Below are 15,154 nucleotides of genomic sequence, written 5' to 3'. Positions count from 1 at the left end.
ATCCTCTTCCAAAACAAGGAGTCTAAGTTATAAAAATAGTATTTGTGTTCATTTGCACTATTTTGACCATAGAGTGCCGAGTTTTAATTTTGAGTTTTGAGATCTGCACAATAAATGTTACATTATATTTGTTTTTTTTGTTTGTTTGTTTTTTTATCAATTTAGCTTTGCTAAGGGATTATATAACCCATTCAGAAATATTTCCATTATAATTTTACACTTACATTTATATTGTGAGATATATATATATATATATATATATATATATATATATATATATATATATATATATATATATATATATATATATATATATATATATACACACACACACACACACCATTACAGTGAAAGGATTGAATTTATACTACAATATGAAGCCCTAGAATAAAGTATTACATATGGGGAAAGCAAAATAGCATGGATTACATGTACAGATAAAGAATTTTATAGTCTGAGCCCAATACATACTTTGTAATCATTAATGGTAAATGTGCAGAAAAGAAAAAAAAACAATAGATTAACAAAAGTAAATGACTTACCAACACAAGCATTAAGGAACAGCCAGTCGGTTTTCTTCATTCGATTCTTAATCTGCTTTAGCTTCTTGAAGTTGACTTCTTGGTCCTCTTTGCCACTCATGGCTCCAGCTGCAAGTTCTATCCTCTGAAAGTCCATCTGAACATTAATGTCAGTTTTTGGAACAGGAGAGGACCTCCTATGGCTCCGGCCTCCACTACAGCCACTCCTCCACCTGGTCCTGTCCTGCTCATTGATCAAAGGTGAGGGCTCCAAAGACTGAGCTAGCTCTATTGATTCCTGGTTGTTGGACTTTGGCTGGTCGCACACCACACACTTTGATGTTTGAGGCCAGTTCTGATAAGTGCAAACTGTGCATGTCCAGTGCTGCTGGTGGGTGTTGTTGAGTCTGTTTCTGTCATTGTACTCCTCACAAGGGTCTACTGGAGACAAGGCAGCAGGACGGCAGCCTGAACTCTGGGGGGACTCTGTGGGACTGCAGGTCCTGGAGCGCTGACAGAGACATTGTGTGCAGTGAATGGCTCGGGGCCAATTCAGGTAGGTGCACATGTGACAGGACCACTTATTAGAAACTTCTCCCATGCTGGCTGATTTGACCCTGGGCCTGGCACTGGAGTCTGGACAGATGAGCAGGCTGCTACTATGTTCAGTTCTGGAAGAGTCCCACTCCAGGTTGGGGTCCAGAGCTGGCTCATTTTCAAAGGGCTCTTCTGTGATGATGGGACCAATCAATCTTTGTGCACGGCACATGGTGCACTTAACTGCAGAGGGCCAGTTTTCATATGTGCAATAGTCACATGCCCACTTTACTTTTTGCTCTGTCATCATGGATCTCTGGATGGTCAAAATGTGGCGATAATTCCAGTTGTCCGTCCTGCTCAGGCATAAAAATGCTTCTGTAGGAGCTGAAAACAACAACAGTCAGTTATTTTTCAATCAACAAAAACGAATGAATTTCCAAAAAATACCTTGAAAGAAAGAAACACACACGCACACACCTGGAAAGTATTCACAGCGCTTTTATTCCAAAATGGAGGAAATTAATCCCCCCTCCCTTGAAACTTCTACTCACAACACCCCATAATGATATTAAAAAATATTATTATTACAAATTGATTACAACCCCTGGCAAAAATTATGGAATCACCGGCCTCGGAGGATGTTCATTCAGTTGTTTAATTTTGTAGAAAAAAAGCAGATCACAGACATGACACAAAACTAAAGTCATTTCAAATGGCAACTTTCTGGCTTTAAGAAACACTATAAGAAATCAGGAAAAAAAAAAAAAAAAATTGTGGCAGTCAGTAACGGTTACTTTTTTAGACCAAGCAGAGGGGGGGAAAAAAAAAAAAAATGGAATCACTCAATTCTGAGGAAAAAATTATGGAATCATGAAAAACAAAAGAACGCTCCAACACATCACTAGTATTTTGTTGCACCACCTTGTTTTCACAGTTTTTTCTCTATGGCAAGATGCATTATCATCTTGAAAAATGATTTCATCATCCCCAAACATCCTTTCAATTGATGGGATAAGAAAAGTGTCCAAAATATCAACATAAACTTGTGCATTTATTGATGATGTAATGACAGTCATCTCCCCAGTGCCTTTACCTGACATGCAGCCCCATATCATCAATGACTATGGAAATTTACATGTTCTCTTCAGGCAGTCATCTTTATAAATCTCATTGGAACGGCACCAAACAAAAGTTCCAGCATCATCACCTTGCCCAATGCAGATTCGAGATTCATCACTGAATATGACTTTCATGCAGTCATCCACAGTCCACGATTGCTTTTCCTTAGCCCATTGTAACCTTGTTTTTTTCTGTTTAGGTGTTAATGATGGCTTTCGTTTAGGTTTTCTGTATGTAAATCCCATTTCCTTTAGGCGGTTTCTTACAGTTCGGTCACAGATGTTGACTCCAGTTTCCTCCCATTTGTTCCTTATTTGTTTTGTTGCGCATTTTCGATTTTTGGAACATATTGCTTTAAGTTTTCTGTCTTGACGCTTTGATGTCTTCCTTGGTCTACCAGTATGTTTGCCTTTAACAACCTTCCCATGTTGTTTGTATTTGGTCCAGAGTTTAGACAAAGCTGACTGTGAACAACCAACATCTTTTGCAACATTGCGTGATGATTTACCTTCTTTTAAGAGTTTGATAATCCTCTCCTTTGTTTCAACTGATATCTCTCATGTTGGATCCATGATTCATGTCAGTCCACTTGGTACAACAGCTCTCCAAGGTGTGGTCACGCCTTTTTAGATGCAGACTAACGAGCAGATCTGATTTGATGCAGGTGTTAGTTTTGGGGATGAAAATTTACAGGGAGATTCCATAATTTATTCCTCAGAATTGAGTGATTCCATATTCTTTTTTTCCCTCCGCTTGGTCTAAAAATAACCGTTATTGACTGCCACAATTATTTTTCCTGATTTCTTATAGTGTTTCTTAAAGCCAGAAAGTTGCCATTTGAAATGACTTTAGTTTTGTGTCATGTCTGTGATCTGCTTTTTTTCTACAAAATTAAACAACTGAATGAACATCCTCTGAGGCCGGTGATTCCATAATTATTGCAAGGAGTTGTACAAATAAAAAACTAAGAAATCACATGTACATAAGAATTCACACCTGTTGCTCAATACTTTGTTGATACACCATTGAACCGTCACCTCAGTCTGAGGTCAAGAGCGCTCTGGGGCGGGCTTTCATCCAGGATGTCTCTGTACATTGCTACAATTATCATTCCCTCAATCCTGACTAGTCTCCCAGTACCTGCTGCTGAAAAACATCCCCACAGCATGATGCTTCCACCACCATGCTTCACTGTAGGTATGGTGCCTGGTTTCTTCCAAACATGACGCCTAGCATTCACACCAAAGAGTTCAATCTTTGTCTCAGACCAAACAATTTTGTTTCTCATGGTCTGAGAGTCTTTCAGGTGCCTTACGGCAAACTCCAGGTGGGCTGCCATGTGCCTTTTACTAAGAAGTGGCTACCATCTGGCCTCTCTACCAAACAGACCTGATTGGTGAATTGCTCCAGAGATGGATGTCCTTCTGGGAGGTTCTCCTCTCCCCACAGACGAATGGTGATCATCGGGTTCTTGGTCACCTCCCTGATGACGGCCCTTCTCCCCCGATCGCTCAGTATAGGCAGGTGTCCAGCTGTAAGAAGAGACCTGATGGATCTGAACTTCTTCCATTTAGGGATGATGTAAGTCACTGTGCTCAATGGGACTTTCAAAGCAGCAAAAATTTCTCTGTACCCTTCCCCAGAGTTGTGCCTTGAAACAATCCTGTCTCAGAGGTCTACAGACAATTCCTTTGACTTCATGCTTGGTTTGTGCTCTGACAGTCACTGTCAACTGTGGGACCTTATATGTAGAAAGTGTGTGCCTTTCCAAATCATATCCCCATCAACTGAATTTACCCCAGGTGGACTCCAATTAAGCTGCAGAAACATCTCAAGGATCATCAGTGTAAACAGGATGCACATGACCTCAATTTTGAGCTTCATGGCAAAGGCTGTAAATACTTATGTACATGTGTAGGCCTGTCACTATTATTGATAAGCATTTTAGTTGGTATATTGTCCCAGAAATAGCTTTGATAAACATCAGAATTGTAAGATTGTTTTCACTGACTGAAAACAATCACTCAATCAATCAGTGGTAGCTCAACTGAATGAATTAAGATGGTCGATCTCTGTACATAAACAGCTGTTGATACATGTATGTTAAATACAAGTGATGTGAATATAAATAAGTAAATAGTCCAATTATCTCCTAGGTGGCGTGGTGGCAAAGTGGTTAGCGATGTTGCCTGATCTCCCAATGTTTTCATGGTGTCTGATTTGGGTACTCCAGCATCCTCTTTCTTCTAAAGACATGTAGGTTAGGTGAATTGGAAGCTTAACTGATTGTAGGTGTGAGTGAATGCATTTGTCTATGTGGATTGGCCTTATTAAAGACTACTGGCCTGTCCAAGGTGTACCCTGCCTTTCACCCAATGACCACTGGGATAGGCTCCAGCTCCCCCATGACTCTTCAATGCAATAAGTGGGTATGGAAAAAGAATGAATGAATGAATTTTCTTCTCTTCTAGATGTCAGATGTGAATCATTTCAAATGATATGGTGTTTGAAATATGTATCAGGCAGTATAGAAAGAGTACACTATCAAATGTTTGGTTTTGGTGGTTTTGTCACAGACCTAATGGTGGTTTTACATCAACATAAAAGAGAACGTTCTAAAAATAAGCAGTATTGTACACTGTTGCTAGGGCACTTTTCGATTGATTCATATCCGGTACTTTCTGACATGAAAGGCTTCCTTGTGTTCCTTTTAGGAGCCGTGCTAATTGTCAAAGCATTACCAGCATACTCGCTGGACGAAATTAGGATGCTTGTCCACTGCAACTGAAACTACAAACTATGCATATATTTTGCTGGGAGTGTTGCACTGTGACGCCACATCTGTGGTGCACAGTGCATTCTCACAGGCAGCACTATTCACCCTCACAAATGTCCATCACCCATAAGCGTTGAGAGCTTCCTGAACACAGACATTTCTTTCCAAGCCTACAATTCATGGTGTACAAAAGACTATCATCGGTGCTGTCATCCCGCTCCTAGGGAGCGGTTATTACTACATTTTAAACTTTGACCAGAAACTGAAATGAGAACTCCATATCTGGAGGACAGATTTAAAAAAAAAAAAAAAAAAATCCACTTTAAGTACCAAAATGTACGGTACTGTAAAAACGTAGAGGAGCCTAGAGACTCCTTGCAAACAGCAATTGCCTTTTCAAGACAAATACATTTGGTAACATTGTCCCAAAGTTGAGTGATGCCCCTATACTAGGAATGGGTATTGATAAGATTTTATTGACATCAATGCCATTATCGATTCCGATTATTGATCTGATTCCTTATCGATACCGCTTGTGAATTTTCTGTGGACTCAAAGTAGGCTTTACAGGTTATCTATGTCATCAACATCTTAAATTGGTCACTGGAACCTTGATCTCTGGACATAAATAAAATCTGTAGTTTTTGTCAAAAGCATTTCCTTCCAGACATTTTGGCATGAATGTCTCTACATATCATCGTCATTTGATTTTATCGGCGTTTCGCTTTGAATTTATTAATTCCGACTGGACTCTATCATTCTGACGTGACTCGGCAGAGAGCAGCGTTTGGAGCTGTGTGAACACAAAAGAGGATGATTCCTGTTTCTTTCTCTCAACAAGACAGGAGACCCAGTTAGTGACTTTAATCCACACAAAAGTGACTCACGATTGACATACTCAGGGATGAAAGTGGTGAAAAATAAAAAAAAGCTGAAACCTAAAATTACCCGCCAACACCACCCACATGAAAATGTTTGAATTGTAGAAGCTCTGAAATGTAATCTGGGGCAATTTCAGATAACTGCAGTGAGTGCAGCAGCCACTTTGGTGAGAAAAAAAACCCAACTTTCCTTATTCAAAATCATTCCAGTAATATTCTGCTCTTACTAGGATGCAGCAGTTTTCTAGCTTGGCAGATAGTTCTGGAGGAAATCACTGAAGAAATTAACAAATTGAAAATATGGTTTGACTGAAACAAGTTGTCATTAAACTTAAATAAAACAAGGATGAACTGGAGGTGTAAAAGTCACTAGGTGTTCACAGGAAAGTTATTTATTTCTATATGTATATTTATTTTCATTGTTAGTTGGTTTTATCTTTTCTGTTTTGTTTCATCAGGTTCTTTTTGTCTCTTTCTCTAAAATTGTATTATAGCATTATTAGTTATGACTTATTACTATTATTATTGTTGTTGCTATTATTAATATATGAATAAATATAAATAAAAAATATAATTTGACTCTTTTACAACGAATGCTGAGCCATTATTATACAGAAAACAAATGCACACACAACCTGCTGAGATGCGAACAGCTTAATGCCAACTTTAACATTGATCATTTTCCTGACAAACACCCCCAAAAACAATGGCCACTCTGAAGGACCGATAAGGGAATCGTTAAGCAAAAAGGTTATTGATGTTGGTGGATCAAATAATTTCTTAACGATACCCGAAAGGAACCGGTTCTCAATACCCAACCCTACCCTATACCACGCCACAAAGCATCAAGCATATGCATGTAAGCTTAGTCACATCATAAATTCACTCACTCATTTTCAACCACTTATCCGGGATCGGGTCGCGGGGGCAACAGCTCTAGCAGGGGACCCCAGACTTCCCTTTCCCGGGCCACATTGACCACCTCTGGCTGGGGGATCCCGAGGTGTTCCCAGACCAGTGTGGAGATATAATCTCACCACCTACTTCTGGGTCTTCCATGAGGTCTCCTCCCAGATGGACGTGCCTGAAACACATCACTAGGGAGGTTCCCAGAGGGCATCCTTACCAGATGCCGAAACCAACTGAGCTGGTTCCTTTCAATGCGAAGTAGCAGCGGCTCTACTCCAAGCTCCCCACAAATGACTGAGCTTCTCACCCTATCTCTAAGGGAGACACCAGCCACCCTCCTAAGGAAGCCCATTTTGGCTGCTTGTACCCGCGACTTCTTTCGGTCATGACCCAACCCTCATGACCATAGGTGAGAGAAGGAACAAAGACTGACCAGAAGATTGAGAGCTTCACCTTTTGGCTCAATTCCCTTTTCGTCACAACAGTATGGTATAGTGACTGCAATACCACCCCTGCAGTGCCAATTCTCCGGCCAATCTCACACTCTATTGTTCCTTCACTTGTGAACAAGACTCAGAGGTACTTGAACTCCTTCACTTGGGGCAAGACTGCATTCCCTACCTGGAGAAGGCAATCCATCGGTTTCCTGCCAAGAGCCATGAGCCTCATCCCAGCTGCTTCACACTCGGCTGCGAACTGATTCAATGAGCTTCGGAGGTCAAAGGCCGATGACATCATAAATTATCGGATGTTATTACAAATCCCCAGTGAAAGCCAGATCCAAATATGACCAGATAAATAATATGTCATCTTGACAAATACAGTACCAGTCTGGTACTGCTAGGGCAAGACAAGCTTAGTCAGATAACATCTGGGACACATGGGGCTTACTCTGACTTTCTATGAAGGTTCAGCAGCCACCAGAGGATCTGAGTGGGAAGTGGGGTGGGATGTAACCTGCCAGACACCATGGTCAAAAGAACCTACCGGGTGGAAAGAACTCCCTGCCAAAACACCAGCAACAAGCATGGGCAGCAGGGGCCTTCCTGGAACAGACAGCAGCTGTCTCTCAGTCAGCACTGAGAAGGTGTGAATGAATACCCAATAAGGGTCCCAAGAATCAGGAGTGCAGAGGGGACATTTCCCCTGAAGTACCAGACATGCGCAAGAATGTTCCCAGGATGTACCAGCTGTCACTATTATTACAACATGGCTCTGTGTTACCGCACTGGTCACGTCAGTGTAGACGGCCTTATTGTATGTCTAAAAATCTCTGAAACCTTCAGCACCCTATTCATATTTTTTGTTTTACCCTTTGTAATATAGTAGTAGTATAGGTAGTATTGGGTTGGTGGCAAGTCTCACAACTGTGACCATGCATCATCTTTAATAGTTGTAGCTCAGTGCAAACTTGACCATAGCCCTCTGAAGTCCATGGATGCATCAGTACATCTGAGCCAACTTTTACTCATATTTCAAACAAGGGGAGGAAAGGAACAACAAACACTTTGTTCAACCAATTCCTGAAACTACAGAGTGACAGTTTGTGTCAATCTCTCTTGCATGCCATCTTTGATTCACAGCCAATCTTAGAGGCTGGGGAAGATCACATGTGCAGCTTGCCTGATGCGTCTGTTCTTAGCAGACTGATAACACTCGAGTGCATGTGTGTTTGCATTTCCTGACAAAACATGGGAATAATTCAATTTAACTGACTTATATAGCCCCAAATCACAACATATTAGCCGCATGGGGCATCAGGAAGGTAAAGTCTAACCTTAATATGTAACAAATGCTCAAACTCAAAAAAAGCTTTATTCATGACTGGAAAACACTTAAAATTTTATGCAGTCCTTCATAAAAAAAAAATAATAATAAAATAATAATAATAATAATAATAGACATGTAAAAGCACGAGCACTGGAATCTTTTTTTTTTTTTTGCCCACTCCAAGTGCCCAGTGCAGCTGTGGACTCATCCTGAAATATCAGGGTTTGACTGACGAATATTCAGGGATTTTCAATAAATAACGAATTCAGCTAACTTGAAAAATGCTATAACTATACAAACGTATTACTGTGTGATGTGTCAAAGCTTCAAATGACTACTATGCCCATGTTTGCACAAGACACATGGCACACAACTCGAAAGCAGTTTTAAATCTGAATGCATTTATTTTTTCGTTTGACAGAAGTGACTGTACATTAGCCTTAAGCTTTTAAAATGCTCATAAATCACTGCATTAGTTACTTCTGGTATAGAAGTGAAGATCAGTGATGGATATGAAAAGGTGTCTTTTGGCCAGTGAAGGCTCTACCAAAAAATGTAGTGTCAGTGTTGTAATGTAATAAAGTAGAAATACTTTGTGACTGTACTTAAATATAATTTTGCCGTTTCTGTACTTGACTTCATTATCTACATTTCTGGCAACTTTTACTTTACTACATTTCCTCAATAAAATGTGTACTTTTACTCTGAAACATTTCCCTTAAACATCTTTGTTACTACAATATAAAAGTAAAAAATTTGATTGGACAATGCCTGCTTGCAAAGATGAAAGCAGGAGTGCAGCTGTACAGCGAGCAGATGTACAATCCTCTACAGCCTGAGCACAGCGCCTTCCACTGATAAAACTTGCCACCGTGGCTGTTTCGAACCGAAAAACGATCATTTCTCTACATTAATTGTGGACACGCTGGTTCCGAATTAGAAACAACGCGTCCACAATTTATTCATCAGCCTCCGTCAAAGCCGTTTAAAGATGTCAATCATGACTACCGGGACTCTGTTGTTGCGGATAAGAAAAGAGTCGCCTGCTGTTTAATTCACACAGTGTGGGAGATTTTCTTTGTTCCTCATGAGCTTTCTGTAGGACAACGCATAAAGGTTCTGTGACGTGTTGGTGAACTTTTCCCATAGCCACATTCAACTGCTGCAGGAGAAAAGTTCTAAGTTCTCCTGCAGCAGGGGAACTTGGGAGAACTTCCCCCAGCTGCTCCCGCAGCTTGCCGCACAGCAGGCTCAAATTTTGTAAGGTAGGCTGGGGCCATTTTACCCCTGAAAATTTTTTAATTTATATCTCTTTGAAACACTACTGCTTGCATTCTGAGAGCTAAATTTTGTGAAGTACTAGCTCAAAAAATGGTTTTTCAAAAAACCCAAACTGATATTAGATCGGATCTAATCAAAATAATCGATTCCTAATCTTAAGAATCAGAATCAATATCCAGCCCTACTTTGCAGTTGGTGGTGGTGATGTTTGCATTTTTTTATACTTTTCCTTAAATTTGGCACAACTGTGTAGCTACAAATGACTGTTGTGTTTCACAAGAGCCTGCCGGATGTATTTAACAGAAAAGCGTGTGTGGGATCCAGGAAAAAGAACAGATTTATTTACAGCTACATACATCCACATGTTCCTCACTCATCCCGTCACCAACACCAACTGCTCCACCAGAGGCGGATCCAGCCTTTTATAGGGCTGAGGCCCCCTCCTGGTTTCTCCAGACACTGCACTGGCTTTCTTTTTGTGTCGCTGTTTCACTCTCCACTCGTTTTAAATTTTACTTTTACTCAATACTTTTACATTTTATATGAGAAATTTACTTTTGATACTTAAGTACAAAACGATACTTTTAAGACTTGTACTCAAGTTTTTTTTTTTTTTTAAAGGAGACCAACTTTTATCAAAGAAATTTTATCCTGAGATACTTGCACTTTCACTCAAGTATCACTTTGAGGTACTTTATACAAGACTGAGTAGTGTAAACTGAATGGATGAATGATGCTTGATATGTAGTAGGATAGTGCCATATCATACAGTCCACTATAACAGGTATAAATTTTTACATGATAAAAATGGTGTCATATCGGAATATAAATAGCTGGGTTCCTTTTACAGATTAGGTGAGTAGCAAGATGGCACTGGTGTTTGTCAAGCTGTCCGCTTTCCTTTTTCCTCGTTTTAGTTTTGTTGGCGATGTTTCTCGTCTTCTGATTTATAACATCAAGCATGATTGCCCCAGAGATGTCTGCCAGAGTTGTTAACTGGTTATGGAAAGTCACTGTCCCATCAACCGTGCTGCTGTGTTAGCAAAGATAGGGAGAGAGAGCAAGCAGTAGTCAGAAGACACTGGTGCTATACACCTAAATAGAAGACTGCACACTGTATGAGCTATAAAATCCACTCACTTTCCAGGCTGACTGGTTTTTAAGTGTGCTAGATCCTCGACAGCAAACAAGCAAGCTCTGTGTGCACATATGTAGCGTAGCTCAGCTCTACCCTCAGTAAAACTGACTTTGTAGCGACAATGAAACTCATCCAAGTAGGATTTTAAACCAATACAAATGCCCTGGTGGCCTGCAATATTGTTTGTCTGGGGGCACATACCACCCAGATTTAAAACCTAGCTGTTATAAAACATACTTATCTGACACCAATGTCTCTTTGGACTTATCAGCATCAGATCATCCATTAAATTACCCGTAATTACACAGAATTGTAATTCAACAGTCATCTTTGTGATGAATGAGTAATGAGTAAGTCCTGTGAAATATTCTCATGTGTGTTATTTAAAAAAAAAAAAAAAAAAACATGTTTCCATTAAGTGTTTTTCCCCTTCTCAGTTTGCTACTTCAAATTGTGAAATTTTGCATTAATGTTCTAGCGCACACACAACTAAGTACACAAGCCTAAGCATGTCTGAAACTGGCACTGTGTCATTTTGTAAAAAATTATTTTTCTACATCATCATTGATGACACACTTTGATCTTTGTTTTGCCTTTCAACTGTACTGATAAGGAAGTTGAAATAAGAACTTCAGTTATGTTATAATGGCAGATACGGGTGGGATTTACCAAGCTTTCTTCTTCCCATTCCTTTTCAAGCTAAAAGAGTGCATTCACTGTACATATGTATTGGATACATGTATATATTTTCCTCTTGTGATGATTTGCTCAGAATGAATGAATGAATCATAATATATGTAAAACTATATCCCAAATTTCTTTGAAATATTGTGATTATAATTTTGAGGCTATATCATATGCAGACTTAGTGATTAGCTTTTTAAATCAAAATGACTCAAAAAAATTGGTAATATACAATGACTGACAGCATTTTCACTCAAAAAATTACATCTTTATTTTGGACATGTATTATACACTACAATGAATTACAATTTACTTAACATATTGCATTACTTTTGTGACCTTGTACTTTGGTAAGCCCATTTCTAGCATAAAAAAAAGGAAGTGGCTATTCGCACGGCCGCCGTGTCCATAACTCTCATTTGGCTATTTGCATGGCAAGACTCTGGTGGTAAAACTTGAAACCACTTGTATAAACAAACATACTGCATTAAATGAGAGTTATGGACACAGCCATGGTTCGAATAGGGTCGGCCTTTTGCCACCAGAGTCTTGCCATGCGAATAGTGAAATGAAAGTTATGGACACGGCCGAATTAAAAAAAAAAAAAAAAAAAAAAAAAAAAAAAAAAATTGAAAAATATTAAAGGAATTAAGACATCTTGAATGCAGTATGTTTGTTTATACAAGTATTTCCAAGTTTTGCCACCAGAGTCTTGCCATGCAAATAGTGAGATGTGGACACGGCTGAAAAAAAAAATCATCAAAATCAAAAAATATTAAAGGACTTATGACATCTTGAATGCAGTATGTTTGTTTATACAAGTAGTTCCAAGTTTTGCCTCCAGAGTCTTGCCGTGCCAATAGCCAAATGAGAGTTATGGACATGGCCGCCATGTGAATAGCCACGGCCTAAAAAAAAAAGTCACCCGCATGAAAAAAACGTGTATTTTCAATAAAGATTTGAAGAATATTTGAAAAACGCATTTCAATTTTTTTAAGTTTTAGTGCCAAATTATTTCTCTATACATTGTTCTGGGCAAATGTCACAAATTCAAAAAACATTGTTCTTGACATTTGGATATGCAACACATAGGGCTTATACTAAAAGAAAACACCTCTAAAAGGGGAATTACTTAAAGTATAGTAGAATTCAGAAAATACTCTCATAACCCAGAGGGTGAAGAGCCTTAGAATCCAAATCTTTTGTTATTCTCGTTTAAATTTTGCTGCACCAATTACTTCTGTATGGCCCTTTGGATTAAAGCATGCAACTGCTGGTCATTGTATAGGTAGGTTCAGGTGACTTTATCTGTACTCGTAAGTAGATTTGACTTGCAGCAAACAGAAAAGGGCGTCCATGTCAGTCAAACACAACAATAACAATGAAAACACTGAAAACACTAACGAAGAACATATGCAAAACAAAATGTAACACAAACACCACCGGGGACTCACAAGCTTACTAAACCACTAAAAAAGCAGCATTTGGAAAAACCACTAAAACATGGTCATAAAACTGATGTGCAAAGAGGCAAATAAAGATATAGATATGTGCAAAACCTACTAAGATTTGTTCAAATGCACAATTGCCGCTGGGACAAAACTACTCCTGTAGCGTTTTGTCCTACACCTTGGGTCTTTAAACCTACGGCCAGAAGAAGGTAGGAGCTGAAATTCATTAACCAGGGGGTGGGAGTCATCAACTGTGATGCAGCTGGTTATCCGCTGTAATTGTTTGGTGTACAGGGACTATAAACTCAGCTGCGACTCACCAATCAGCCGACTGGACCATTTAATAATCTGACCCAGTCTGTTCCTGTCCTTCAGTGTCAGACTGCCAAACCATGCCACCAAAGAAAAAGATGAAACAGATTCAATAAAAGCACGATAAAATAGTGTTAACATGGTTCGGCCGATGTGGAAGTACGACAGTTTCCTGAGGCAGAACAAGCGCTGGTGTCCCTTCCTGCACACCACCTCACAGTTTGCCTCAAACTTCAGCAAATTATCAATGATAGTCCCAAGGTATTTATAAGTTTGCACAATTTCAACTGGTTGACCATTAATTATTGTGTTTTGAGGTGTGCTATCATGCTTCCTGAAATTTGATGTACTGATCTGAAGATATGAGTCCTCACACCATTTAACAAAATGGTCAACTACAGGACCGTGGCTGCTCCCATTGTCCCGCAGCAGACTGACAAGAACTAAGGTAAGGTAAAAAAAAAAAAAAGCTGTATTTGATCCAGTGGGTATGGAAAACAGAGGTGCACTTAACAGTAAACACAAGGTTCGTACTAACAGCAATCAGCCTCAGATTTGCTTTTAACTACATAGTGTTGTGATAGGTAATTAAAAGCAACAAGGACATACACGTATGCAACAGCCGTCTGTAAACCACACCTGGAAGTTGGACGTTAACAGTATAAAAAAAGAAAAAAAAAGTAGTAATAGATAACGAAAATTAAAAAAAAACGTGAATAATGAGTGTCTATTTTGCGTGACTTAACATAAGCTAGTGTTAAGCTAACGCGTTAGCATAGACAAGTGTGGCCAACTATTACTTAACGATACGTTTCTCGGTACAAACGGCAAGTACATATAAAAATACAAACTCTAGAATAATTAAGGAAATATGACAAACTTACAGTTTGGTGTTTTGTGCTCGTTCCTCGCTGAAACCACAACAAACAAACCCTGTCTATCTGGGGCCCCTCCTCCTCCTCCTGGCGTCTGAATCCTTTCTCAAACCAAGTTATTTCCGCCCCTTTAACGTCTCACATGTTGACCTTTACACATGCGTTAGCCTCCTAGAAAATACACCACACTTTGGCAGAGTCTCCGTGCGCCTTCAATCATAACGTAAACCGGCGACAGTCCACGGTTTATGCCATCTCCGTGCTGTTTAATGGCGGCGACAATAAGACAAACGAGAGCAGCAGTGCCAAAATAAACGCTGGCTGTTCGACGTCACCAATCATCTGGCTCTGCGCGCGATGGGATTGGTCAAAAGCAAAGGCACAGTGTTGCCTTCAGGGGTTATCGGGAAAAAGACTTGTTTATGTACGTAGGGAAATGCATTACACAACAACAAACAAAACCATGTACCTGTAGAAACTTAAAGTACTTCACCCACAGGAGCTGCCCTCTATAATGGCAGGAAACATATCCACAGACTCAAATTAGACTTAAAGAAACAGTGAAGATCTGACAAAGTTCAGCTAGAAAAAAAAATCGGGACAGTCAGACGTTTATGACACCATAAATGGTTAATGAAAGAGGTAAAAGAAAAATCAACTTTACAAACTTAAAGCTGTACGACCTTTTAAATTTCCCCAAAAATAGACAAAATTTAGTTTCTACTGAAATCAATTCATTATAATGCTGGTTTATACGGCTCATTTTGAAGAGGAGGACATATTTGGAGGGGGGGTTCCATGAGGAATATTTTCTTTTCTTTTTAATGCTGTCTGCAGGAGGAAGTGCGCGTGCGGTTTTGAAATGTTGGCTTTGACTTTGAGTGATTAGTGCACACG

The 15,154-nt window shown here is 39.5% G+C and overlaps 1 protein-coding gene and 1 long non-coding RNA gene across 2 annotated transcripts in view; one reads left to right on the top strand and one right to left on the bottom strand.

The window, feature by feature from the left end:
* The window catches only part of zranb1a (zinc finger, RAN-binding domain containing 1a), a 53,032-nt gene extending 38,435 nt beyond the window's left edge, over positions 1-14,597 (bottom strand). The window contains exons 1-2 of the mRNA XM_034193705.1: positions 14,267-14,597; positions 543-1,445 (exon numbers count right to left, since the gene is read on the bottom strand). Of these exons, the coding sequence (XP_034049596.1) occupies positions 543-1,368 (826 nt within the window). The 5' untranslated portion in view covers positions 1,369-1,445; positions 14,267-14,597. The remainder of the gene's footprint in view (positions 1-542; positions 1,446-14,266) is intronic.
* Positions 2,400-14,947, top strand: LOC117530775. The gene is made up of 3 exons (XR_004566447.1): positions 2,400-2,410; positions 4,177-4,179; positions 14,835-14,947. It is a non-coding gene; the product is annotated as an uncharacterized LOC117530775 (long non-coding RNA).
* Positions 14,948-15,154: the final 207 nt, after the last annotated feature.

The sequence above is a fragment of the Thalassophryne amazonica genome, chromosome 18, assembly GCF_902500255.1.
Source record: "Thalassophryne amazonica chromosome 18, fThaAma1.1, whole genome shotgun sequence".
NCBI lineage: Eukaryota > Metazoa > Chordata > Actinopteri > Batrachoidiformes > Batrachoididae > Thalassophryne > Thalassophryne amazonica.
Note: the sequence above shows the minus strand (reverse complement) of the source record. Positions and strands in the feature narration are given on the sequence as shown.